The sequence below is a fragment of the Salmo trutta genome, chromosome 3 (assembly GCF_901001165.1).
Source record: "Salmo trutta chromosome 3, fSalTru1.1, whole genome shotgun sequence".
NCBI classification, from domain to species: Eukaryota; Metazoa; Chordata; class Actinopteri; order Salmoniformes; family Salmonidae; genus Salmo; species Salmo trutta.
Genome location: NC_042959.1, coordinates 37,517,261 through 37,545,139, shown reverse-complemented (window position 1 = coordinate 37,545,139; position 27,879 = coordinate 37,517,261). Strand labels below are relative to the sequence as shown.

At 43.6% G+C, this 27,879-nt stretch overlaps 1 protein-coding gene across 1 annotated transcript; it reads left to right on the top strand.

Moving 5' to 3' along the window:
• The first annotated feature begins 15 nt into the window (after positions 1 to 15).
• On the top strand, positions 16 to 27,879 carry LOC115174756 (rho guanine nucleotide exchange factor 37). Its single transcript, XM_029733588.1, has 14 exons — positions 16 to 51; positions 8,133 to 8,210; positions 10,542 to 10,941; positions 11,426 to 11,555; positions 12,475 to 12,622; positions 13,042 to 13,241; positions 13,402 to 13,532; positions 13,968 to 14,072; positions 14,528 to 14,641; positions 14,885 to 15,202; positions 16,947 to 17,075; positions 19,219 to 19,414; positions 19,769 to 19,980; positions 27,017 to 27,879. Exons 3-14 carry the CDS (start codon positions 10,555 to 10,557, stop codon positions 27,221 to 27,223), a joined length of 2,277 nt encoding a protein of 758 aa, XP_029589448.1. The 5' UTR covers positions 16 to 51; positions 8,133 to 8,210; positions 10,542 to 10,554; the 3' UTR covers positions 27,224 to 27,879.

Here is a 27,879-nt window from a genome sequence, read left to right as displayed (position 1 = left end):
GTTTGATGACAAAATTTGCCCACAAAGGACCGGCTGCGCCACCTTCATAAGGTGAGTCCAAAAATGTCTTGTATGCTGCTGCATAAATTATGTAAAATGCAAGGGAGATATGTATACTGTAGCTTAGAAAGTAATACTACCGTAATTTCTGGACTATTAAGTGCACCTGAATATAAGCCGCACCCACTGAATTTAATTTTTAATTTTTATTTTGAACATAAATAAGCCGCACATGTCTTTAAGCCGCAGGTGCCTACCGGTACATTGAAACAAATGAACTTTACACAGGCTTTAACGAAACACGGCTTGTAACAAAAATAAATAGGCTTTAACGAAAAACGGCTTGTAATAAAAAATGAGTAGTAAGCTTTAGTTGTCTTTTTGCACTGAGTCAATTCCTCACGCTGCTGTTTCCAACGTCTTATCATCGACTCATTAAGAACAAGCTCTCGTGCAGCAGCTCTATTTCCTTTTCCAACAGCCAGATCAATCGCCTTCAACTTGAAAGCTGCATGATATGCATTTCTCCGTGTCTTTGCCATGATGAGGGTGACAAAATGACTACCGTAATCAGAATGATGGGAAGTTTGAGAGCGCTCGATTTAATCTAAACAGTAAACAAAAAAGTTGTTTGACCTTAACCCGTTCGGCAATTTCATTGGTCTAATGAAAGCTTCATGCCGGCAAAAAACTGAGCACGTCACAGAATGTGTTTTTTTGGAAGAAAAAAAATTGAAAGCGGGAAAAATCCATATATTAGCCGCATCATTGTTTAAGCCGTGAGGTTCTAAGCGTGGGAAAAAAGTTGCGGCTTATAGTCCAGAATTTACGGTATATGTTGTGTAGTAAGCTGTTAGTAGCCCATGTGCCTCACCCAAATAATTTGGTCTATTTTCACCAACGATGTATTGTAAACACATCATTCGTGGCCGGTGTGTGCTTGTTTGCAAACTTTTTTTGTATAGCTTTGATAGTAGTGGTGGCACGTGCAAATTTAGCACACAAAACATTCTATAATAGAATTGTTATTTGACGTGTCAAATTAAAACCTTTTTTAACGTGTATCTTTTTTGACACGCAAAGACCCAAACGGCGTTCAATGTGCCGCACCCTAGTAATTTGGTCTATTTTCACCTCTTAATTTCACCTACTGTTATAACTTGGTGGTGCACATGTAGCCTATAACCTGTTTTAGAGAAATGTGATCATCGAATATTGTAAGAGCTTTCATTTTCTGTCTATATGCCCCCTTTATTTGTCCTAAGGTTCTGACTTGTTGTACAGGGAGTACACTGTAAGAACGGCCCATGTTCTGAATTCTGTCACTGTACATTTCAAAAGTGCTGAACAAATAGTTATATTGACTACGTCCATCGTCGCTCGCTCATTAATGTCCTAATCAAAATTAAAGATTGCCTCTTATCCGCTTGTCATCCCCTTATTCCATAGTTTGTACATCTCCATAGTCAGTGAAAACCACATTTGTTTAAGCAAGTCAGTCATATCTGCTATGTTTTTTTAAAAGGCAGTAAATGATGCTGTATGAACAGTTTTGCTGCCAGACAAGGCTCTGCTGAAAGCCAGGTGTAGCAGTGGTAAGATGTTGGGTCTCTGCTGTTGGGACAGCTTTATTTAGGCCCTAACAGTTTGCGGGCACCGTTTGTCACCGTTATAGTGCAATTAATGTGTTGTTGTGTAGTGGCTTTGCTGGCATGCATCCCACTTTTTTTTCTTTTGTGCTCCACCAAGATTTACATGATAAAATTGCCAATGATCAGTTTGTATTTTCAATATTGATGAAATTCGCACGTGACACAATATGGCAGAGCTGAACCGCAGACCAAACAGCAAACACTTTCAGGTAATTGCGAGGAAACGTGCTTCAGTAGACCAAGTTTGGTTACATTCGACTATGGTTTACATATTGTGCATGACATGCAATGCGTCAAGAGAAAATACAAACGACAGAACCTACCGGGGCCGCAAAAAGTTGGGTAGAAAACACTTTCCTGTGGATACTCTATCTCTACCTTTTGCTGCCAAAAGAACCAACAGCATGTAGATCCGGCAAAGTAAGTGTAAAAATAATTTTATTCAACATTCTGGCTTGCAGAGACTACTGCGTCTTTTTTAGTCAGACTGAAAATCCATGGAGTAACCATGGTAACAGTATGATGTTTAGGTAAAGGTGGCGGCCTATGTGTTCCATCTGTCTAAACCAGCACTGTAACATGGAGATATGGCCGTGTGGGAACACTAACCCTATAAAGGTGTGTAGTAATTTACCTTTAAAAAAAATATACACTACCGTTGAAAAGTTTGGGGTCACTTAGAAATGTCCTTGTTTTTTAAAGAAAAGGCTTTATTATTAAAAAAAATAATAATTTGGTCCATTAAAATAACAGCAAATTCATCAGAAATACAGTGTAGACATTGTTAATGCTGTAAATGACTATTGTAGTTGGAAACGGCAGACTTTTTAAAAAATTGAATATCTACCCATTATCAGCAACCACTGGCATGTTGTGTTAGCTAATCCAAGTTTATTATTTTAAAAGGCAAATTGATCATTAGAAAATCATTTTTCAATTATGTTAGCACAGCTGAAAACTGTTGTTCTTATTTAAATAAGTAATAAAACTGGCCTTTAGACTAGTTGAGTATCTGGAGCATCAGCATTTGTGGGTTAGAGTATAGGCTCAAAATGGCCAGAAACAAAGAACTTTCTTCTGAAACTCGTCAGTCTATTCTTGTTCTGAGTAATGAAGGCTATTCCATGTGAGAAGTTGACAAGATACTGAAGATCTCGTATAACGCTGTGTACTACTTCCTTCACAGAACAGTGCAAACTGGCTCTAACCAGAATAGAAAGAGGAGTGGGAGGCCCCGGTGCACAACTGAGCAAGAGGACAAGTACATTAGTGTCTAGTTTGAGAAACAGACGCCTCACAAGTCCTCAACTGGCAGCTTCATTAAATAGTACCAGCAAAACACCAGTCTCAATGTCAACAGTGAAGAGGCGACTCCGGGATGCTGGGCTTCTAGACAGAGTTCCTCTGTCCAGTGTCTGTGTTATTTTGCCCATCTTAATCTTTTCTTTTTATTGGCCTGTCTGAGATGTGGCTTTTTCTTTGCAACTCTGTGACTCACCACCTGGATTCGGTCTTATGTAGCAAAATTTGAAATGGTGATTTTTACATTGGCTAAAAGTAGAGATTCAGAGCTACAAAATGGTATATCATACACTGCTTTTGAGGAACAATGGGAAAGTAATTCTGCTTTGGAAGTTGATCAACTTGTAAACTCACTTTTGAGAAAATGGCCTTTGAATGTTTTGGTATCTAGTGAAGAGCTCTTCTTTGTCTACACCCATTCAGCATCGTTCACACCCTCTTAAGCTTAAGCCCCACCCATCTCGTTTCGCCCTCGGAGTGCACACATGGCGCTCTGGACGACGATTTGTTTACATCTGGATAACATGAAAACAGCCAAACCAGCCCAGCTGGAAACAATTTGATTATGCTTTTTTTGCAGACGTTAACTGACACCGGCCATATTCAACAGATGGCGTACACACGTAATGTTAGGTAAGGAGACAGCCAGCTAATGTTGAATCTGTGGCTGTGTGAGTCGAAATCCAAATCCTCTTTGTGTAACAGTCAAGTATGAATTGCAACCCCCCCCCCCCCCCCCCAAAAAAAGGGTCCGCAATAGATTTTTTTTATATTTTAGTAATTTAGTAGATGCCCTTATAAGGATGATACACTCAACAACACCTGTGTCAAATGGATTTATGGACATGGTTATCTCAGAGGCAAGCTGATTGACCAACTTGGAGGCCTGGCCAATTCCGAGAAACATTTCTTCACGTCTCCATTTGTTGCCTTGGGGTTGCCCTGCAACGGGACGCGGACACCCCGCCAGAAACAAGACAGACCATTTTAGATGATGCATGTTTGACCGATTTGAGAACGAAGATAGTATCACCAGGGCTGGTCAAAAATGTTCTGTGCTACATCAAACAGTACCTAACCTATAACTCCCAGTAATGGATAACAAAGATCTTTGGTTAAAACGCATTATCTGGTGTAACAATCTGACTAGTGCTCATGTAGAAACTGTTGCTTCAAAGGTCTGTTTCACTTTCTTTTTTCAATAATTCATGTTAGGCGGCTGTAGCCTAATTAGATACTTAATTACTGTCGCTTTGCACTGTGTTATAATGTAACATAAATGTGAGTCATCCATCCACCATTGAAAGAACCCTCAAACTACACGTTTAATCTATGTACACTTTTGGAAAATAAAATGTGAATTTATTAGATGTACAGTGCCTTTGGAAAGTATTCAGACCCCTTGACTTTTTCCACATTTTGTTACATTACAGCCTTATTCTAAAATTGATTAAATAAATTACATCTTCAGCAATCTACACACAATACCCCATAATGACAAAGCAAAAACAGTTTTAAAAAAAAGTAGCAAATTTATGAAACCTAATAATAAAAAATACTTTATGTACATAAGTATTCAGACCATTGGCTATGAGACTCGAAATTGAGCTCAGGTGCATTCTGTGTCCATTGATTATCCTTGATGTTTACAACAGGAGTCCACCTGTTGTAAATTCAATTGATTAGACATGATTTGGAAAGGCACACACCTGTCTATATAAGGTCCAACAGTTGACAGTGCATGTCAGAGCAAAAACCAAGCCTTGAGGTCAAAGGAATTGTCTGCAGAGCTCTGAGACAGGATTGTGTCGAGGCACAGATCTGGGGAAGGGTACCAAAAAATGTCTGCAGCATTGAAGGTCCCCAAGAACACATTCACGTCCATCATTCTAAAAGGCACATGCCAGCCCGCTTGGAGTTTGACAAAAGGCACCTAAAGACTCTCAGACCATGAGAAACAAGATTCTCTGGTCTGATGAAACCAAGATTGAACTATTTTGCTTGAATGCCAAGCATCACTTCTGGAGGAAACCAGGCACCATCTCTACGCTGAAGCATGGTTTCCAGTGGCAGGGACTGTGAGACTAGTCAGGATCGAGGGAAAGATGAACGGAGCAAAGTACAGAGAGATCCTTGATGAAAACCTGCTCCGGACCTGAGACTGGAGTTAAGGTTCACTTTCCAACAGGACAACAGCCCTAAGCACACAGCCAAGACAACACAGGAGTAGCTTCGAGACAAGTCTCTGAATGTCCTTGAGTGGCCCAGCCAGAGCCTAGACTTCAACCCGATCGAAAATCTCTGGAGAGACCTGAAAATAGCTGTGCAGCAACGCTCCCCATTCAACCTGACAGAGCTTGAGAGGATCTGCATAGAAGAATGGGAGAAACTCCCCAAATACAGGTGTGCCAAGCTCGTAGCATCATACCCAAGAAGACTCAAGGCTGTAATTGCTGCCAAAGGTGCTTCTACAAAGTACTGAGTAAAGGGTCTGAATACTTATGTAAATGTGATATTTCCGTAATTTCTTTAAAATACATTCGCAAACATTTCTAAAATCCTGTTTTTGCTGTCATTATGGGGTATTGTATGTAGATTGACAGGGGGGGAAATTATTTAATCAATTTTACAATAAGACTGTAACCATGTGGAAAAAGTCAAGGACTCTGGCTACCAACATACAGTGCCTTCTGGAAGTATTCAATCTACTACTTACAGTTGAAGTCGGAAGTTTACATACAATTAGGTTGGAATCATTAAAACTCGTTTTTCAACCACTCCACAAATTTCTTGTTAACAAACTATAGTTTGGCAAGTCGGTTAGGACATCTACTTTGTGCATGACACAAGCAATTTTTCCAACAATTGTTTACAGCCAGATTATTTCACTTATAATTAATTGTATCACAATTCCAGTGGGTCAGAAGTTGACACACTAAGTTGACTGTGCCTTTTAAACAGCTTGGAAAAATCCAGAAAATGATGTCATGGCTTTAGAAGCTTCTGATTAGTCTAATTGACATCATTTGAGTCAATTGGAGGTGTACCTGTGGATGTATTTCAAGGCCTACCTTCAAACTCAGTGCCTCTTTGCTCGACTTCATAGGAAAATCACAATAAATCAGCCAAGACCTCCACAAGTCTGGTTCATCCTTGGGAGCAATTTCCAAGTGCCTGAAGGTACCACGTTCATCTGTACAAACAATAGTACGCAAGTATAAACACCATGAGACACGCAGCCGTCATACGGCTCAGGAAGGAGATGCTTTCTGTCTCCTAGAGATGAACATACTTTGGTGTGAAAAGTGCAAATCAGTCCCAGAACAACAGCAAAGGACCTTGTGAAGATGCTGGAGGAATCAGGTACAAAAGTATCTATATCCACAGTAAAACGAGTCCTATATCGACATAACCTGATAGGCCGCTCGGCAAGGAAGAAGCCATTGCTCCAAAACTGCCATTAAAGAAAGCCAGACTACGGTTTGCAACTGCATATGGGGACGAAGATCGTACTTTTTGGAGAAATGTCCTCTGGTCTGATGAAACAAAAATAGAACTGTTTGGCCATAATGACCATTGTTATGTTTGGAGGAAAAAGGGAGAGGCTTGCAAGCCGAAGAACACCATCCCAACCGTGAAGCACGGGAGTGGCAGCATCATGTTGTGGGGGTGCTTTGCTGCAGGAAGGACAGGTGCACTTCACAAAATAGATGGCATCATGAGGAAGGAAAATTATTTGGATATATTGAAGCAACATCTCAAGACATCAGCCAGGAAGTTAAAGTTTGGTCGCAAATGGGTCTTCCAAATGGACAATGACCCCAAGCATACTTCCAAAGTTGTGGCAAAATGGCTTAAGGACAACAAAGTCAAGGTATTGGAGCGGCCATCACAAAGCCCTGACCTCAACCCTATAGACAATTTGTGGGCAGACCTGAATGTGATGAAAGAAATTAAAGCTGAAATAAATAATTCTCTCTACTGTTATTCCGACATTTCACATTCTTAAAATAAAGTGGTGATCCTAACTGACCTAGACAGGGAATGTTTACTAGGATTAAATGTCAGGAATTGTGTCAAACTGAGTTTAAATGTTTTTCGCTAAGGTGTATGTAAACTTCCGACTTCAACTGTATACTAGTACTACAATCTACTGCTGTATAAGTAGTAGGCCTACTGTAATTCTTCTACAATCTGCTATACTATACATTGAAATGGGCCATGACCTAAACAAAGTAAAAAGGAAGATAATTATGATGTGATGAGTGGAGGATATTTAGTGTGAAACATATTTTTATCCTCTGGTCATTAGGACCGACCCATCAGCCATTCAGTATCCTGCTATCCCTGGAATCCAAGTTTCCTCCCTGGTTAATGGAATATTTAAATTTTAACACATGGGTAAGGTTATTGCTGTTTCCTGTTGTAAAATTAGCAATGAGTTATCATCACCTGTACTTGTTTAACAACTACAAGTCATCACAATGATGACTGAACTATTAATTAATCAAATTACGCAGCATTCCTTGGCCGAGTTCCAATGTTATCAACTCAGACCCATTTTCTTTCAATGCTTGTGAGTTCCTTGTTGGGCCTGAAATGTTTGTTAGTTGAATTGTTTCTCTGTAAATAACTGACAAATTTCATCACCCTTAAGATAAACATTTACTGTAAACTCCATATGATTTTGTCTTGTACTCAGACATCCACATATTTCTAAATTCTTACAGGTGGAAAATCTTTACAATTACTTGGGTGGCAATTGGCATTGAATTCCCTTTGAGCTTTTGTTTCCTGTGAGAAAACATCAATCGGCATGGTGCTGTCTCTACTGGCGGGCCAGCCTTTCTTCTTGAATGGGTGCCAGCCAATGAGCTTCTTCCTGAGCAGGCGTTACTTCCTTTTCACCGGCTGCTGCAGTCAATCAGCTTATTCAGCACAGAGAGGATATGTGCTGTGTGCGCTCAGGCCTTTCCACACTGCTAAAAGCCTACAACCTCCTCCCTCTCTGCCTTCCACTTTACCCCAACAAACATCCCATGCCGCTGACCCTCCCATCCCCCATTCCCCCACAAGCCTCCACACACACACACCCATGCCACATGAGGCACAGCTTTGTTAGTGAGTGAGTCAGTGGAGAAAGTTACACCAGTCTCTCTATGTTGGTGTGTTTGCCAGGCACTCGACTGCAACAACCGCAGCACGATCCTTTGGCCAGCGAGCCCTGCTGCGTCTGATCCCAGGCCTCTTCTCAAGGTAATACGCTTTAATGGTTGTTTTCTGCTGGCACTGTCACTGAGAACCTGATATTTTCAGCTTGAGGTGAGGTTGTTGTTGTTGATGTTGGATTATTAAACTAGTAATCCAGAGACCTGTTTTGTTATGGTGGTGTGTCTATGTATGTAATGTCTGTATTTCTATCCACCTTATTAATTAACAGTATGACTCATTAGGTAGATCACTTTGTTTTGATAACTTTTGTTCAGTGGTGAATCACAGCTAAGTCAAGATTTTTTACGTAATTTTGCTGCTGAATCACAACCACTGACTGTCCCTCCACACATTTCTAGTCAGTATTCCCATAACATGAGTGAGTCAAAGAGAGTGCTTGCATTTTAAACAGCTATAGTGCCTTCAGAAAGTATTCACACCCCTTGACTTCATCCACATTTTATGTTACAGCCTGAATTTATATAGATTAAATTGAGATTTTTTGTCACTGGTTTACACACAATACACCATAATTTATGGCAAGCCTTAATAATAATAATAATAATAATGTGCTTAAGTTGCATGGACTCACTCTGTGGGCAATAATAGTGTTTAACATGATTTTTGGATAACTACCTCATCTCTGTACCCCACACATACAATTATCTGTAAGGTACATCAGTCGAGCAGTGAATTTCAAACACAGATTCAACCACAGACCAGGTAGGTTTTTCCAATGCCTCGCAAAGAAGGGCACCTATTGGTACAGAAGATGTGTAAAAAGAAAAGCAGACATTGAATATCCCTTTGAGCATGGTGAAGTTATTAATTACACTTTGGATGGTGTATTAATACACCCAGTCACTTCAAAGATACAGGCATCCTTCCTAACTCAGTTGCCGGAGAGGAAGGTAAACACTCTGGGATTTCACCATGAGCCCAATGGTGACTAAAACGGTTACAGAGTTTAATGGCTGTGATTAGAGAACTGAGAATGGATCAACAACATTGTAGTTACTCCACAATACTAACCTAATTGACTGAGTGAAAAGGAAGGCGTACAGAATAAAAAATAATCCAGAACATGCATCCTGTTTGCAACAAGGCACTAAAGTAATACTGCTAAAAATATGGCTAAGCAATTCACTTTTTGTTCTAAATACAAAGTGTTATGTTTGGGACAAATACAATACAGCACATTACTGAGTACTGCTCTCCATATTTTTCAAGCATAGTGGTGGCTGCATCATGTTATGGGTATGCTTGTAATCATTAAAGGAAACGTAATCTCCATCACCACCCCAACATCAACATATTATGTGAAAATGGCGCGTCTCTATGTTTTTGTAGTAAAAAAAAGAGTAAGAAAGCTGTTTACAATGACATCCACCAATTAATAGGCAATTCCTCTCTTTTTTTTACTACAAAACTTTGAAACGTGCAATTTTCACATGTTTATGTTGGGTGGTGCTGGAGATGATGAAGTTGGAAAAATTGTGACATTTCCCTTTATTAAGGACTGGGGAGATCTTTGGGATACAAAAATGTATGGAATGGAGCTAAGCACATTCCTAGAGGAAAACCTGGTTCAGTCTGCTTTCCACCAGACATTGGGAGATGAATTCACCTTTTCAGTAGGACAATAACCTAAAACACAAGGCCAAATCTACGCTGGAGTTGCTTACCAATAAGACAGTGAATATTACTGAGTGACCGAGTTACAGTTTTGACTTAGATCTACTTGAAAATCTATGGCATGACTTGGAAAGGGTTGTCTAGCCATGATCAACAACCAATTTGACAGAGCTTGATCATTTTGAAAAGAATAATGGGCAAATGTTGCACAAATCCAGGTGTGGAAAGCTCTTAGAGACCTACCCAGAAAGACTCAGAGCAGTAATCGCTGCTAAAGGTGATTCTACAAACTATTGACTCTGGGTTGAGTACCTAAATTTGATATTTCTGTATTTCTTTTTTAATAAATGTTCAAACACTTCTAAAAACATGTTTTCACTTTCTATGTGGTATTGTGTGTAGATGGGTGATAAAGAATCAATTTAATACATTCTGAATTCAGGCTTTAACACAACAATGTGGAATAAGCCAAGGGGTTTGAATACTTTCTCAAGGCACTGTAAACCTTATTACATTGATTGATTGAAATCTGCTCAAAATGGAAATTGCTTTAGCAGCAACAGCTTTGTAAAAGCAGGCCCATGTTGTGCGAACACATGGTGTTCCAGCTCAAAGGACAGGAAACAATGCAGAGTATAAGCCATTCAGACCCACTATAATAGCCCTGCCACTGGCTGCTACTACTGGGTGGGATAAAGACCTCAGGCCCCACATGGAGCTAACCCCCCATTTCTCTGACAGACACAGACTCAGCATGGAAAGCCCAGTGAGGGCTGAGCCAACTACCCCAACCCTGGCTCCCCCAGCTCCCCGAAACCATACTCCTTCTCTTAGTCCCAGAGCTGAGGCCAGAGAGAAGAGGTCGGAGGAGAGCGAAGGAACAGCGGATGAGTGTGAGGCAGTGGACACAGAGGAGGACCCTATATGTCTCTCGCTGTTATCAAAGATGTCAGTGTTTGTGGAGGCGCCAGCAGAGGATGCCTCAGAGAAGGCTGAGGAGGCTGCTGCCAAGGAGAGGGCTGAGAGAGAGGCTCAGAGGCAGCTCCTGGCTACAGAGGAGATGGTCTACACCGAGAGGAACTACCTGAGACTCCTCCAGGTCTGCACCTGCACCATCAGGAGCAACCTGCAGAAACTCCAGGTACTTCTACTGCACCGCTGCACAGGGCTAGGAGTTTCCTGACCATGTGACTTGACCGGTGAAAACTATGGACCCTAGTGGGTCTAAAGTCAATAGACATATCTCTAAGGAATGGTTATCTTGAAGCACCATGCTTTATTTCCTTTCCTGTTTCTGAAGGTATTTAAATGACCATATCATCGAATGTATTTGAATAGAAGGCTGTGCTTGAAATGGGAGTCTGGTAAAAACAGGATGAAATCACATTTTATGGGGTGGAAGGCTAGCCTGTCTATGCATCAGCCAGTGGTAATGATGAGGAGGGCTAATGTTGGTGGACGGACGGGAGGAGGATGCAGAGGGTGAGAGACAGGGGGTAGATGGAGAGAGAGAAGGGATAGAAAGATGGATAGGAGGAGGGGGTAGTGTAGTGGTGGGTGAATGATGCCCTTTGTGGAGAAGTAAAGTCGGTATGATAAATGGTGTACCTTCCTCCCCACCACAGCCTCAGCTGCCTAACCTGGACAGCATGTTCATGTACATAGAGGAGGTGATTGATGTGTCAGGACGCCTCCTCAGCCTCCTGGACCAGAAGCAGGTCACACCCCATGATCCTCTCTTCCTGGAGACCCTGTGTAAGTAGCAACAATACAATAATAATAATAATAATATATGCCGTTTAGCAGATTATTTGATCAAAATCATTTGAACCCACATTCTTGGCATTGCAAGCGCCATGCTGAGCCATACAGGAGCAGTACTGCAGGACTGTTACCATGGCGGGCTACCTTCACACCTCAAACATACACTATCACACCTAGTGATTCTTCCTCACAGGTACTTAGTAATATATTCACACCTGCACCACCCCACCTACTAATTCTATGGGACTATTCAAGAATAGGCTCACGTCAACCACCTCTATTTCACAGGACTATTGATACCAGCTGCTTCTCTTTATGTGTACTACATGCCTGCATGTATTAAAAGCCTATTAGCACATTTCCCACCATGGTGTTGCAAACCAAACACTACAGTACACCTTGCAGTCAAGCTGCTTGGAGAGGTCAGCTAAATAATGGGAAAAACAAACTCCCACTCTGTTGCGACCTTGTTTGCCCTGCTATATTTCAATGTAGAGTAAACAAGAGTGCCGGTGTGTCAGAGTTCCTTTTTTCCATTATTTGGTTGACCTCGCTCAGCAGCTGGACGGCTAGGCGTTCAAACATTCATCTTTTCTGCAGAGATCTAACCTGCAAGAATGGCTAGAGAGACAAATATACACTTGAGTGTAGAAAACATTTCTATCACAGACTGATCAGGTGAATCCAGGTGAAAGCTATGATCCCTTGTTGATATCACTTGTTAAATCTCTGCATTATTGGGAAAGGGCTCGTAAGTAAGCATTTCACAGGAAAGTCTACGCCTGTTGTATTCGGAGCATGTGACAAATCACTTTAGCAACGCTCCATGGGGACGGATAAAGGACCCGCCTGGGAGGCATAAATGTACATTTACGTCACATCATAAATACTTGATTCATATTCCCTTCAGGTGACGCCTTCCTCAGTCTATCAACAGACATAGAGTCAGCTTACAAGGAGTACCTGTCCAACTACAACAACGTCACAGCGTTAGAGAACAGCTACAAACAGGAAGAACCCCTGTGGACTGAGATGGTGAAAGTCATCAAGTCCTCAGCGTACGTTTATCTCTCGTTCTCTCTGCATTCCTGTTCCAACCGTGCTTGCTACCCTACTGCGTTTCTGTTCCTATCCTGGCCCCAAATCTATGGTCGTTTTCATGCCAAACACCCAATAGGGTACAGCACAAACCGATCTGGGACCAGGCTAACTTTGACCCTAGTGTCACATTGAAATACAATGTTCATCCTTCAGTATTGTCAAAGTATGTGGTGATACAGGCAAGAGGTGAATGTACCTTTTGTCTTACTTTCTGCATTCCTGTTCGTACCATATATTGTCTCTATTGTCCATTTGAAATACAATACTGAAATTGCCCTTAATATCCCACCCCATTTTTATTGTTTTACGGATGTCGAAATCCAGCTTTCTCACATTACAAATCTAGAAAGACTAATTTAGACTATGTTATGTACAGGCCAGAGGTGAATGCTACCTCTCTGAGCTTCTTCCTGGTGATGCCAGTCCAAAGGATCGCTCGCTACCCTCTTCTCCTCCAGACCATCATGAAACATACAGACCCTGGGCACCCGGCCTACTCTCTCCTGGAGCAGACTGCCCACACCGCCGTAGCCCTCAACTGCAGGATCAATGAGTACAAACGCTTCCGAGAAGTTGGTGAGGACGCATGCTAGCTATCACGTTCTTGTAATCATATCCTATGATTTGGTTTTACTATTCAGACCAAGGATATTGATAGATTGTGGGCATTACCTTCACTTTTTTTTTTTTTTTTTCCTGAACACCCATATTAGAATTTCTTGTCTTCTCGTCACAGCCGACAAATACAAGAAGACGGAAACCCTGACGATAAGAGATAAGATAAATCGGCTGAACAGCCACAGCATCGCAAAGAAGACTGCCAGGCTGAGTCAGTTCATCAAGCATGAGACAGGGATTGCACCAAAGGTAAGGCACTTTCCGTACCTGTCCCTGTTGTTAGGTTCACTCAGCCATAAAATGAAACTACACGCCCTTTCTTCAGCAACTTTAGGTTAATAATTAAACATAGGGAATGGAAAAAGCTGTGAGATAACATAGGACATGACCAGTGTTTACTTCTTAAAAGGTCTCGCTGTATTCAAACCTTGATTCACACCTCCGGGGAGCATTTATTACATAAAGTATGTAGAGAGTAGTTGAATACAATGACACGTGCTATGCTGGTGGCATGTCACGTGGTTATGAGTATTCCCTTGCGAAATTTTTTAGACATTATTCATCAAGTCACAAACTGAAAGCTCTGGGTCTCTTTTTAGCAATGGATGGTAGAACATTCTTATTTAAATCTCTGTAAAAATGTATTGAATTTTCTGTTAATAACTTCCCTCGGTTCAATTCCAGTTGGTTGATGAGGAGTTTGATGCCTTGGAGGGCTTTTTCTATCTCCTTGAAAATGGTATCGCCGTGCTACATGAAAATGTGGAGGCGTATCTCAGCCATCTGCAGGTGAGCTTTTGTAAACCCGGTCCCTTTGCCGTGGAGACCAGAGTAAGATCACCATGACAGCATTGGAATCACTTTGTTTACACCTGGCTTTCCACTCAACATACAATTAGTGCCCAATCCCTTTAGATTCACTTCTAGCTTGGCGTCCTCGTCTCACTAAATAATGAGCACTGTTGGATCAGTAATCCTCCTCACCAGCTGTCAACTACAACTACTTGGCTAATGTTTCAGTGGTGAGCATTTGAAAATGTAAAGAATTTGTAAGAAAATCTGTTTAAGTTTTCAGCCTCCTTCACATTGCCGCACCTATTTGAATGCAGACCCTCCCCACTGTAAAACAGCCACTGCCTGTCATAAACCATGCATTTCTGACGACTACCTCAGTTTTCTGTTTGCGTTTCCCCGTGTCTAAATATAGTTTATGTGGCATCTTTTCTTCCACCGTTCTATTACAGAGATTCCTTAGCTGTCGACCGGAGGAGTTTGATCTTGACATGGACGGTGAGAAGCCTGCTATATGCTACAAGGAAATCACAACAGCATTGAGACAATGGATACTTCCTACATTTGTGAGTCAAGCCAAAGTACCACTTTGTTATGCGTGCTACAACAATGGGCATCAGAAAATAAGTTGGGTGGGCGGACAGACCATCTTTATTGAATTACGCCCATGGTCGTGTTTCACTTTCCCACATGTCCTTCAGGCTTCAGATTGCACTGTCTGGACCTCACGCCTCTATCCATCGCCCTCCCCCACTCTCTATTCCCTAATATTTCCCTCTTTCTCTCCCCATCCCCCACTCCATTTCCAGGAGAAGAGGATGAGGACGTTGGTCCACAAGCCCCTCTGTGCCCTTCGAGAACTGCTGGCGGGGCCTCGTAACCTGATCCGTAAGCGCCTGGACAAGCTGCTGGACTACGAGCTGATCGAAGAGAAGCCCAGTCTGAGCTACGATGAGCAGGCGGTGGCAAACACCTACAAGACCATCAACACGTTGCTCCTCAACGAGCTACCCCAGTTCAATGGCCTGGCCCTCACCCTGCTCTGGGGTATGCTGGGGGCCTTCAGCTGTCTGCACAAAGATCTGGCTGCAGACATGGAGCAGCTCTTCCAGGGCTTTGCCCAACAGGTGGGTAGTAGGTACACCACAGTCACTGTAGAAGGGTTTAGAGGGGGTAACAGGATAGACTTTAGTATAGGGTATCTGTGGACGACCAATGCTGACCATTGCAATTGACCATTTCAGCCAGTGAATCTGCTGTCAGTTGTTTATACACTGAACAAAAATATAAACGCAACATGTGAAGTGTTGGTCCCATGTTTCATGAGCTGAAATAAATGATCCCAGAAATGTTCTATATGCACAAAAAGTGTATTTCTCTCAAATTGTGTGCACAAATTTGTTTACATCCCTGTTAGTGACCATTTTTCCTTTTCCAAGATAATCCATCCACCTGACAGGTGTGGCATATCAAGAAGCTGATTAAACACCATGATCATTGCACAGGTTCTCCTTGTGCACTCTAAAATGTGCAGTTTTGTCACACAACACAATGCCACAGATGTCTCAAGTTTTGAGGGAGTGTGCAATTGGCATGCTGACTGCAGGAATGTCCACCAGAACTGTGGTCAGAGAATTGAATGGACATTTCTCTACCATAAGCCGCCTCCAATGTTGTTTTAGAGATTTTTGTAGTACGTCCAACCGGCCTCACAACCGCAGACCACGTGTAACCACGCCAGCCCAGGACCTCCACATCCAGCTTCTTCACCTGCGGGATTGTCTGGGACCAGCCTCCAGGACAGCTGATGAAACTGTGGGTTTGCACAACTGAAGAATTTCTACACAAACTGTCAGAAACCGTCTCAGGGAAGCTCATCTGCGTGTTCGTCGTCCTCACCAGGGTCTTAACCTGACTACACTTCGGCGTCGTAACCGACTTCAGTGGGAAAATGCTCACCTTCAATGGTCCACTGGCAAGTTGGAGAAGTGTGCTCTTCACAGATGAATCCCAGTTTCAACTGTATCAGGCAGATCGATTGTATGGCGTTGTGTGGACGAGCGGTTTGCTGATGTCAACAGAGTGCCCCATGGTGGCGGTGAGGTTATGCTACAATGTTGGACAACAAACACAATTGCATTTTATCGATGGCAATTTAAATGCACAGAGATACCGTGATGAGGCTCGTTGTTGTGCCATTCAAACGCCGCCATCACCTCATGTTTCTGCATTATAATGCAAGGCCCCATGTCGTACGGATCTGTATATATTTCCTGGAAGCTGAAAATGTTCCAGTTCTTCCATGGTCTGCATATTCACCAGACTTGTCACCCATTGAGCATGTTTGGGATGCTCTGGATCGACACATACGACAGCGTGTTCCAGTTTCCGCCAATATATAGCAACTTTGCACAGCCATTGAAGAGGAGTGGGACAATATTCCCCAGGCCACAATCAACAGCCTGATCAACTCTATGCGAAGGAGATGTGTCGCTCTGCATGAGGCAAGTGGTAATCACACCAGATATTGACTGGTTTTCTGATCCACGGCACTACTTTTTTTAAGGTATCTGTGATGCATATCTGTACTCCCAGTCGTGAAATCTATAGATTAGGGCCCAATTTATTTAAATTGACTGATTTCCTTATATGAACTGTAAATCAGTAAAATCTTTGAAATTGTTGCATTTATATTTTTATTCACTGGATATTATTATTTGATTCACTGGATATTGTTAAGCATGTTGTTGCAGTTTTCTTGTGTCACTTTCAGTGATTGATTAGTGAGAACTATACCTAAGGCCAGAGATGCAGCTGAAGTTGAACTTGAACTATCTTTCTAAACTTGTTTTGTCTGACCTCTCTTTGCAGCTCCCTCACAGTTCCCTGGAGCCTAATGCATTCTGGGAGTGGGCAGAGTGTTCGGTGCTGGACGGTGCGAGGATGCTGGAGAGTCTGTGTCGGAATGTGGAGGACCAACTCAATGCTCCCATTGTCCAGGTCAGTCCCAACAGAAGCTGCACTATAATCTGTTGTTTGGTTGGTGGTGATGTGACTTGTTGCCGGGGAACATCGCCAGGGACAGTGCGTGTATACATCCACAGCCTCACAGGACTTGTCAAATAGCAGCAGGATGATTCATACTAGACCCATTCACTGTAAATGTTCTTATTATCTAAATCCATCATGTGTTTGGAATAACCTGAATTGGCTCAGGATGGTTATTTATATTAGCCTTAGAGTTGTGGTGTTACCTGTTGAGTAATCTCTCGTGGACAGATGGGCGACTAACCAAATTGCGCAATATTTTAGTTCTGAGTTAACCGAGATGACCTGTTTACCTGTTGAAGGTTCTGAGGAAGGTGTGCAGCCTGAGGGGACAGTACTGTAACTAATCATAAGCCATTTGTCAAAACTAACACACTAGAACATGTCACGTTCACAAAACACAAACTATATTTTCTGTTCAACATGCATAAATTGCAAACTGGAAATTCCATTACTTTTCCTCCCCAGTTAGAACAGAAAGCGCCATTCATTTTGCTTAGTCATAATGCAGTAATAACTTAACTCCAGCTAACGCGTGGCTCATATCATCATCACACCACTACGCATTACTTTAAGTGATGAGAATGTGAAGAAGCAAATGAAAAGAGGAGGGAAAAGGTCTGGTTTCATGTCTCAGACTAATCTAGACATCTCACACAGCCCATATTAAAATCAGTCTTTTTATGTCTGTCTGCAGTGTGAGCAGCCCTCAGAACAGATGGGCCCTGGTCAAAAGTAGTGCACTACATCGGAAATAGGGTGCCATTCGCGATGGATCCTATATGATAGTAATGAGACTCAGCCTGTCAGATCTACAGGAATACATGACAGCAGTAGTGAGGATGTGTAGCTCATTTGTGGCTGGCGATGGCTCTCGCTTACAGGCACCAGTTCTACAGCACTAGAGAGATATGGGATCACTTCATTAGCTGCTCTTAGATGACGCAGTAAAGCCATAAACCTTACAAGTCACCCCGGGGTAAGCTAAGCAGGTGAACAAACACCAGTGTTAATGAGTGCTCACTCTTAATACACGCTGGGTGTAGAAAACATAGACCAGAGGGTAGGCAAACGTGTTCCTGGAGTGCTACAGGTACTGCAGGATTTTGTTCCAACAGGGCACAACACCTGACCAACTGAGCTAATTGATCAATTCAATGATTGTCTAAATTCCACACACCTGGTCTTCCAGGTCGGTTAAATCAAAAACAACATGTGCCTGCGACAATTGAGACATGGATTGTGTGTGTGCCTTTCAGAAGGTGAATGGGCAAGAAAATATATTTAAGTGCCTTTTGAACGGGGTATGGTAGTAGGTGCCAGGCGCACCAGTTTGAGTGAGTCAAGAACTGCAATGCTGCTGTACTTTTTGCGCTCAACAGTTTCCCGTGTGTATCAAGTATGGTCCCACCACCCAAAAGACATCCAGCCAACTTGACACAACTGTGGGAAGGATTGGAGACAAAATGGGCCAGCATTCGTGTGGAACACTTTCGAGACCTTGTAGAGTCCATTCCCCGGCGAACTGAGGCTGTTCTGAGAGCAAAGGGGATGCAACTGAATATTAGGAAGGTGTTCCTAATGTTTTGTACACTACATCTACTGCTGTATATATCATTGTTAGTATGTCTTCATCAGGTGTATATTGATTGCATTTGGATTACAGTGCTATTTGGTTTGTTAATTGCATTTGTTATGACATTTCTTGATTTCTTTGTGTGATTATTTGTGTATTTGTTTGACATTTTACTGCATTGTTAGGAGATAGTAACGTAAGCATTTCACTGCACCCGCTATAACATCTTCTAAACTGTGTACAGGACCAATACACTTTTATTTGATGCTGCTAATTAGTTTAACTACTGTATGTTGCTTAATTATGTTCCTGATTGCTGCATAACTATGTTCCTGATCGTACAGTATTGGTTCATTTAGGGCACACCGTATCAAAACGTTTTAACTTTTTGCAACGGAAAGTGGAAAACGTAGCATTTTATTATTGGCTAAATCCAGGTGGTCTCCCTGTTTCAGTCAGTTCCCTTCTGTTTGGTGCGTAATGAGCACGACCCTGTTCTGTTCATTTGTGTCCTCCCAGCCTCTCAGCCCTGGGTCTCAGAAGTGCCTGAAGGTCCTGACAGACAAGCACGGCTCAGGCAAGATCTACCAGCTGACGGGTCATGTGGTGGGGACTAGAGACCTGGACCTGAGCCTGAACAGAGGAGCGCTGGTGGCCATCATCAGTGAGATGGACACACGGGGGGACAGACGCCGCTGGCTGGTCGACGCAGGGGGTAAGACCTCTCCAAGACATCTCACCTTTTCACTTGAGGGGATGGTCTTTAAAATAAAACACTGCTTCACATTCTAAAGGAAAGTCAGTCCTTTAGTTAGTCAATGTATTGAGTTTTCTTTCAATGTAGCAGTGAATACCAAACTAGAATTCTGGTTCAGCCACCACCAGTTAGTGGAGACATCTAATGGTTGTTTACTGTTACTGCTGGCTGTGTACTCATTGTAAGTGTTTAATTCTATCTATCCAAATAGATCAGATCAATTATTGGATAATATGTGGTTTATAATGTTAATACAGTATAAAATTGATAAACGCATGTTTTATGATCATCTATTGCACAATCTGTGTCCAGGTCCAAGAGGATACGTCCCCTCCTCCAAACTGGTGCGTTACCCCCAGGTAACCATGGACCCTCCCCCGTCCACTCATCTGACAGTCACTACCATGGATTGTGCTGGAGGGGTCAGGCGACACTCCTACACCCCTGACGTCAGGCGACACTCCTTCTCCCCTGATACACCCCAGCCCGTGAGGACTCTGTCGATGACCATGCCCTGCTTCCAGGTAAGTGACACTCCCTGGTGAAGTTTCGCCAAGATACAGATCTAGGATCAGTATCCCCCTCCCTAATCTTAAAGGGATAGTTCACCCAAATTACAAAATCACTTATTGGTTTCCTTACCCTGTAAGCAGTCTATAGACTAGATGACAGCAATCCATGCTTTGTTTTTCTTCCCCCTGGCACTGTTTCCACATGCTAACATTTTAGCATTTGTGGCACAAATCCCATTCAAGTCATTGGACCGATATTAGCATGTTCAAAACATCTAAGTGTTTCACCGAGACGTGGCTGAACGACGATACAGACAATATAGAGCTAGCGGGATTTTCCATGCACCAGCAGAACAGAGACGCTACCTCTGGTAAGACGAGGGGTGGGGGTGTGTGTCTATTTGTCAATAACATCTGGTGCGCCTTGTCTAATATTAAAGAAGTCTCGAGGTATTGCTTGCCTGAGGTAGAGTACCTTATGATAAGCTGTAGACCACACTATCTACCAAGAGTTCTCATCTATATTATTCGCAGCTGTCTATTTACCACCACAGAACGAAGCTGGCACTAAGACTGCTCTCAACCAACTCTATAAGGTCATAAGCAAAGAAGAAAATGCTCACCCAGAAGCGGCGCTCCTAGTGGCAGGATCTTTAATGCAGGCAAACTTAAATCCGTTTCACCTAATTTTTACCAGCATGTCACATGTGCAACCAGAGAAAAAAAAAATCCTAGACCACCTTTACTCCACACACAGAAATGCATACAAAGCTCTCCCCCGCCCTCCATTTGCTAAATCTGACCATAATTCTATCCTCCTGATTCCTGCTTACAAGCAAAAACTAAAGCAGGAAGTACCAGTGACTCGCTCAATACGGAAGTGGTCAGATGACGCGGATGCTACACTACAGGACTGTTTTGCTAGCACAGACTGCAATGTGTTCTGGGATTCATCCAATGGCATTGAGGAGTACATCACCTCAGTCATAGGCTTCATCAATAAGTGCATCGACGACGTCATCCCCACAGTGACTGTACATACATATTCCAACCAGAAGCCATGGATTACAGGCAACATCAGCATCTGGCTAGAGCTGCCGCTTTCAAGGAGCGGTAGACTAATCCGGACGCTTATAAGAAATCCCCCTATGCCCTCAGACGAACCATCAAACAAGCAAAGCGTCAATACAGGATTAAGATTGAATCCTACTACGCCGGCTCTGACGCTCGTCGGATGTGGCAGGTCTTGAAAACTATTACGGACTACAAAGGGAAACCCAGACGCGAGCTGCCCAGTGATGCGAGCCTACCAGATGAGCTAAATGACATTTATGCTCGCTTTAAGGCAAGCAACACTGTAGCATACACGAGAGCACCAGCTGTTCTGGATGACTGTGTGATAAGCCCTCGGTAGCCGATGTGAACAAAACCTTTAAACAGGTCAACATTCACAAAACCGCTGGGCCAGACGGATTACCAGGATGTGTACTCAAAGCATGCACAGACCAACTGTCAAGTGAACCCACCAGGTACAACCCTAAATCTGTAAACATGGGCACCCTTATAGATATTATCCTGACCAACTTGCCCTCCAAATACACCTCTGCTGTTTTCAATCAGGATCTCAGCTATCACTGCCTCATTGCCTGCATCCATTATGGGTCTGCGGTCAAATTACCAACCCTCATCACTGTCAAACGCTCCCTAAAACACTTCTGCGAGCAGGCCTTTCTAATCGACCTGGCCCGGGTATCCTGGGAGAGTATTGACCTCATCCCGTCAGTTGAGGATGCCTGGTTGTTCTTTAAGTAATTTACTCACCATCTTAAATAAGCATGCCCCTTTAAAAAAATGTGGAACTAAGAACAGATATAGCCCTTGGTTCACTCCAGACCTGACTGCCCTTGACCAACACAAAAACATCCTGTGGCGTACTGCACTAGCATCGAATAGTCCCCGGGATATGCAACTTTTCAGGGAAGTCAGGAACCAGTACACACAGTCAGTTAGGAAAGCAAAGGCTAGCTTTTTCAAACAGAAATGTTCATCCGGTAGCTCTAACTCCAAAAAGTTCTGGGACACTAAAGTCCATGGAGAATAAGAGCACCTCCTCCCAGCTGCCCACTGCACTGAGGCTAGGAAACACTGTCACCACCGATTTTTAAATCCACGATAATCAAGAATTTCAATAAGCATTTCTCTAACGGCTGGCCATGCTTTCCTCCTGGCTACCCCGGCCAACAGGTCCGCACCCCCAACAGCTACTTGCCCAAGCCTCCCCAGCTTCTCCTTCACCCAAATCCAGATAGCAGATGTTCTGAAAGAGCTGCAAAACCTGGACCCGTACAAATCAGCTGGGCTAGACAATCTGGACCCTCTCTTTCTAAAATTATCCGCCGCCATTGTTGCAACCCCTATTACTAGTCTGTTCAACCTCTTTCGTATCGTCTGAGATTCCTAAAGATTGGAAAGCTGCCATGGTCATCCCCCTCTTCAAAGGGGGAGACACTCTAGACCCAAACTATTACAGACCTATATCCATCCTTCCTGCTCTGCCTTTCTAAAGTCTTCAAAAGCCAAGTTAACAAAACAGATCACTGACCATTTCGAATCCCACCGTACCTTCTCCGCTGTGCAATCCAGTTTCCGAGCTGGTCACAGGTGCACCTCAGCCACGCTCAAGGTACTAAACGATATCATAACCACCATCGCTAAAAGACAGTACTGTGCAGCCACCTTCATCGACCTGGCCAAGGCTTTCGACTCTGTCAATCACCGTATTCTTATCGGCAGAGTCAACAGCCTTGGTTTCTCAAATGATTGCCCTGCCTGGTTCACCAACTACTTCTCAGGTAGAGTTCAGTGTGTCAAATCGGAGGGCCTGTTGTCCGGACTTCTGGCAGTCTCTATGGGGGTTCCACAGGGTTCAATTCTCAGGCCAACTCTTTTCTCTGTATATATCAATGATCTCGCTCTTGCTGAGGGTGATTCCTCGATCCACCTCTACGCAGACAACACCATTCTGTATACATCTGGCCCTTCTTTGGACGCTTAACAAACCTCCAAACGAGCTTCAACACCATACAACAGTCCTTCCGTGGCCAACAACTACTCTTAAATGCTAGTAAAACTAAATGCATGCTTTTCAACCGATCGCTACCCACCCACCCGACTAGCATCACTACTCTGGACGGTTCTGACTTAGAATATGTGGACAACTATAAATACCTAAGTGTATGGCTAGACTGTAAACTCTCCTTCCACACTCATGTTAAGCATGTCCAATCCAAAATGTAAATCTAGAATCGGCTTCCTAATTCGCAACAAAGCCTCCTTTCCTCATGCTGCCAAACATGCCCTCGTAAACTGACTATCCTACCGATCCTTGACTTTGGCGATGTCATTTAGAAAATAGCCTCCAACACTCTACTCAGACTGCATCCAATTTGCTATCACAGTGCCATCCGTTTTGTAACCAAAGCCCCATATACCACCCACCACTGCAACCTGTATGCTCTCGTCGGCTGGCCCTCGCTACATATTCGTCTCCAGACCTTCTGGCTCCAGGTCATCTATAAGTCTTTGCTAGGTAAAACTCTGCCTTATCTCAGCTCACTGGTCACCATAACTACACCCAGATGTAGCACGCGCTCCAGCAGGTATATCTCACTGGTCATCCCCAAAGCTAACACCCACTTTGGCCGCCTTTCCTTCCAGTTCTCTGCTGACAATGACTGGAACGAATTGTAAAAATCGCTGAAGTTGGAGACACATCTCCCTCACTAACTTTAAGCATCAGCTATCTGAACAGCTTACCGATCGCTGCAGCTGTACATGGCCCATCTGTAAATATCCCACCCAACTACCTACCTCATCCCCATATTGTTTTTTTACTTTATTTCTCTTTTGCACACCAGTATTTCTACTTGCACATCCTCATCTGCACATCTATCACTCCAGTGTTAATTGTTAAATTGTATTTACTTTGCATCTATGGCCTATTTATTGCCTTACCTCCTTACTCCATTTGCACACACTGTATATAGATTTTTCTATTGTGTTATTGACTGTACTTTTGTTTACCCTATGTGTATCTCTGTGTTTGTCGCACTGCTTTGCTTTATCTTGGCCAGGTCGCAGTTGTAAATGAGAACTTGTTCTCAACTGGCCTACCTTGTGAAATAAATTTTAAAAAGTGTCTTCACTGACATTTTCAACCTCTGCCTGACTGAGTCTGTAATACCTACATGTTTCAAGCAGACCACCATAGTCCCTGTGCCCAAGAACAATAAGGTAACCTGCCTAAATGACTACCGACCCGTAGCACTCACGTCTGTAGCCATGAAGTGCTTTGAAAGGCTGGTCATGGCTCACATCAACAGCATCCTCACGGACACCCTAGACCCACTCCAATGTGCATACCACCCCAACAGATCCACAGATGATGCAATCTCAATTACACTCCACGCTGCCCTTTCTCACCTGGACAAAAGGAACACCTATGTGAGAATGCTGTTCATTGACTACAGCTCGGCGTTCAACACCATAATGCCCACGAAGCTCATCACTAAGCTAAGGACTCCGTCTGCAACTGGATCCTGGACTTCCTGACGGGCCGCCCCCAGGTTGTAAGAGTAGGCAACAACACTTCTGCCACGCTGTTCCTTAGCACTGGGGCCCCTCAGGGGTGAGTACTTAGTCCCCTCCCCAGAGAACTGGCAGTGTGGTGCCAGGACAACAACCTCTCCCTCAATGTGGGCAAGACAAAGGAGCTGATCGTTGACTACAAGAAAAGGCGGACGGAGCAGGCCCCCATTGACATCGATGGGGCTGTAGTGGAGCGGGTCGAGAGTTAAGTTTCAAAATCCTTTTCCCCCCTCAGGAGACTGAAAAGATTTGGCATGGGTCCCCAGATCCTCAAAAGGTTTTACAGCTGCACCATTGAGAGCATCCTGACTGGTTGCAACACTGCCTGGTATGGCAACTGCTCGGCATATGACCGTAAGGCGCTACAGAGGGTAGTGCGTACGGCCCAGTACATCACTGGGGCCAAGCTTCCTGCCATCCAGGACTTATATAATAGGTGGCGTCAGAGGAAAGCCCATGAAATGGTCAGAGACTCCAGTCACCCAAGATATAGACTGTTTTCTCTGCTACCGCACGGCAAGCGGTACAAGAGCGCCAAGTCTAGGACCAAAAGGCTCCTCAACAGCCTCTACCCCCCCCCCCCCCCCCCAAGCCATAAGACTGTTGAACAATTAATAAAATCGCAACCAGACAATTTACATTGACCCTCCCTTTTGTACACTGCTGCTACTTGCTGTTTATTATCTATGCATAGTCACCCTCCCTCCACCTACATGTACAAATTACCTCAACTAAACTGTACCCCTACACACTGACTCGGTACCGGTGCCCCCTGTATATAGCCTCGTTATTCTTATTGTGTTACTTTTTATTTTAGTCTACTTGGTACATATTTTCTTAACTCTTCTTGAACTGTACTGTTGGTTAAGGGCTTGTAAGTAAGAATTTCACGGTAAAGTCAACATTTGTATTCGGCGCATGTGACACAGTTTTTTTTTTATATGAAGTGATTTTGTTGAGCTTCACAATCAACGTGAGATACTTTCGGATGATTTGGACATAATATGTGAAAAATTGACTCCCGTGACTTGAATGGCATTTGTGGCACAAACAAATGCTAAAATAGTGTTAGCATGTGGAAACATTAGCAAAGAAACAAAGCATGGATTGATGTCATACCTTGTCCAGAGACTTCTTACAGGCTAAGGAAACCAATGTAATTGTGCAATTTGGGTGAACTATCCCTTAACCATTAGTGGGGAAGAAAATGCAAATCTGAGCCAAGATTAGCGTCTCGGGGCAACTTCACACGAGTGAGTGACATGAGGGCCAGAGCAGCGTGAGGGGTGGGTGGTTTCTGAGTGGCAGGTTGTTAAAGCACATCTGAATACCTGCCCTGCTTTGTGTGTTAGGGAAATGGATGATGGGTGTATGCAATTGGGGGGGAACAGCATCCCATCAATCAAACCCTATAAGATGTGTGTGAGGGTTTTGGTGGAAAACTCCAAATTGGCTGCTTACCCTTGTCAGCAGTGTTGATACGCAGAGTGCCCCCAAACCCTCTTCTGAGTTTTATTAATTGATTTGTTTTAGCTCTTCAAACATAAGTATACATTGGTGTATACATGGTTACTTGAACTCTGTGAAGCATTTATTTGGGCTGCAATTTCTGAGGCTGGTAACTCTAATGAACTTATCCGCTGCAGCAGAGGTAACTCCGGGTCTTCTTTTCCTGTGGCGATCCTCATGAGAGCCAGTTTCATCATAGCACTTGATGGTTTTTGCGACTGAACTTGAAGAAACTTTCAAAGTTCTTGAAATGTTGCAGATTGACTGACCTTCGTGTCTTAAAGTAATGATGGACTGTCATTTTTCTTTGCTCATTTGAGCTGTTCTTGCCATAATATGGACTTGGTCTTTTACCAAATAGGGCTGTCTTCTGTATACCACCCCTACCTTGTCACAACACAACTGGCTCAAATGCATTAAGAAGGAAAGATATCTCACAAGTTGTAAAAGTGAGTGATTCTCCTCATGACCTTTTGGGAGGCATTTATCATACCCTTATAGCCATCATCATGTACCGCTGGACGTATGATCACTAATCATAGGCAGGTGACAATCCCCTAAGGCTTGAATTCATCAACTGATTTCTTCAACATTTTGAGTCTAATTTCTGTGCATTTGTGAGCAGATGAGACTGATGGTGATTATAAGTCCACTACCATCACAGGCCTCATAGCGGAGCCATAAACTGCACTTACATGCCCTGCTGATGGCCAACTTTCTAGAGTCATGTTGTTCAGAGAAGAGCCGTGTTTACTAATGGCGTTGGCCAGACCACCAGGCTAAAAACAGCAATTAGCCCTGCTAGGCTGCTAGGACATCAATCTCTGTTAGACCACCATGCTCGATAATAAAGCCTTGTTTGCTCTGTCTGTCCGCCGCGGTATCGTTGCAGGTGTTTGCAGGCTACGACTTAACGGCGAGGAGCAGTCACGAGGTCTCTCTGAGGGCGGGGGAACCAATCAGAGTCCTGGAACCCCACGACAAGAGGGGTAGCCGTGACTGGAGCCTGGTGGAGGTGCGGGAACAGAGGGGGTATGTGCCCTCCAACTACCTGGCAGTGGTGCCTACATCTACGTCGCCCACCACCCCCTACCACTAGGGTTGCCCCGGGCAACCAGCCAGTCCGTGCTAGACGCCACTCAACCATCGCTGCCCACGCACCTCTGCTCAGCAGGAGACGCACTCTCACTGAAGCCTACATCTACAGGAGGGAGAGAAAGAGATGGGTGTGTGTGTGATGGATTGGATGACAGGTATGTGTGAAGTGGTGCACCAGGCATTTGCATGTGGAGTGCTCCAAGCCCTCGACTGCAGCACTTATTAGAAGCATGTAAGTGGGAGGCCGCTTCCATCACCAGGATCCAGGGGTGAAATGCTGCTTTCTCCTACAGAGAATGACTGGCAGGCAGGTAGCAATGCCTCAGCACAACATCATGGATGAAGGAGAGCAGGCAGTCTGTGGCAAGGGATTTGGTTCTTGTGAATATTTTACCTACCTGACAAAGCTTCTCCACTGAGCGGATCTTTCTCTCGCTCTCTCTCTCTCTCTCTCAACTGGTGCTGGCTGTTAAACTGATGGACATATGTACAAACCCCTGACTCCGTTTATGTGATGTACCACTTGCACCGTCAACAGTGAATCTGCCACTGACATTGACAGCAATGCAATTTATGCTCAGGCAAAATAGTTTTATGATTTCTAAGAAGAAATGAGGTCGGCATACTAAAACATTAATGCTAGATTGCATGATCAAA

Bases quoted from the DNA above. Each gene is read 5' to 3' on its own strand.
- LOC115174756 (XM_029733588.1), top strand. From the start codon at position 10,555: ATGGAAAGCCCAGTGAGGGCTGAGCCAACTACCCCAACCCTGGCTCCC. The intron at 11,556-12,474 runs GTAAGTAGCAAC...TATTCCCTTCAG, and splicing joins TCTCTTCCTGGAGACCCTGT to GTGACGCCTTCCTCAGTCTA. The intron at 19,415-19,768 runs GTAAGACCTCTC...ATCTGTGTCCAG, and splicing joins CTGGCTGGTCGACGCAGGGG to GTCCAAGAGGATACGTCCCC.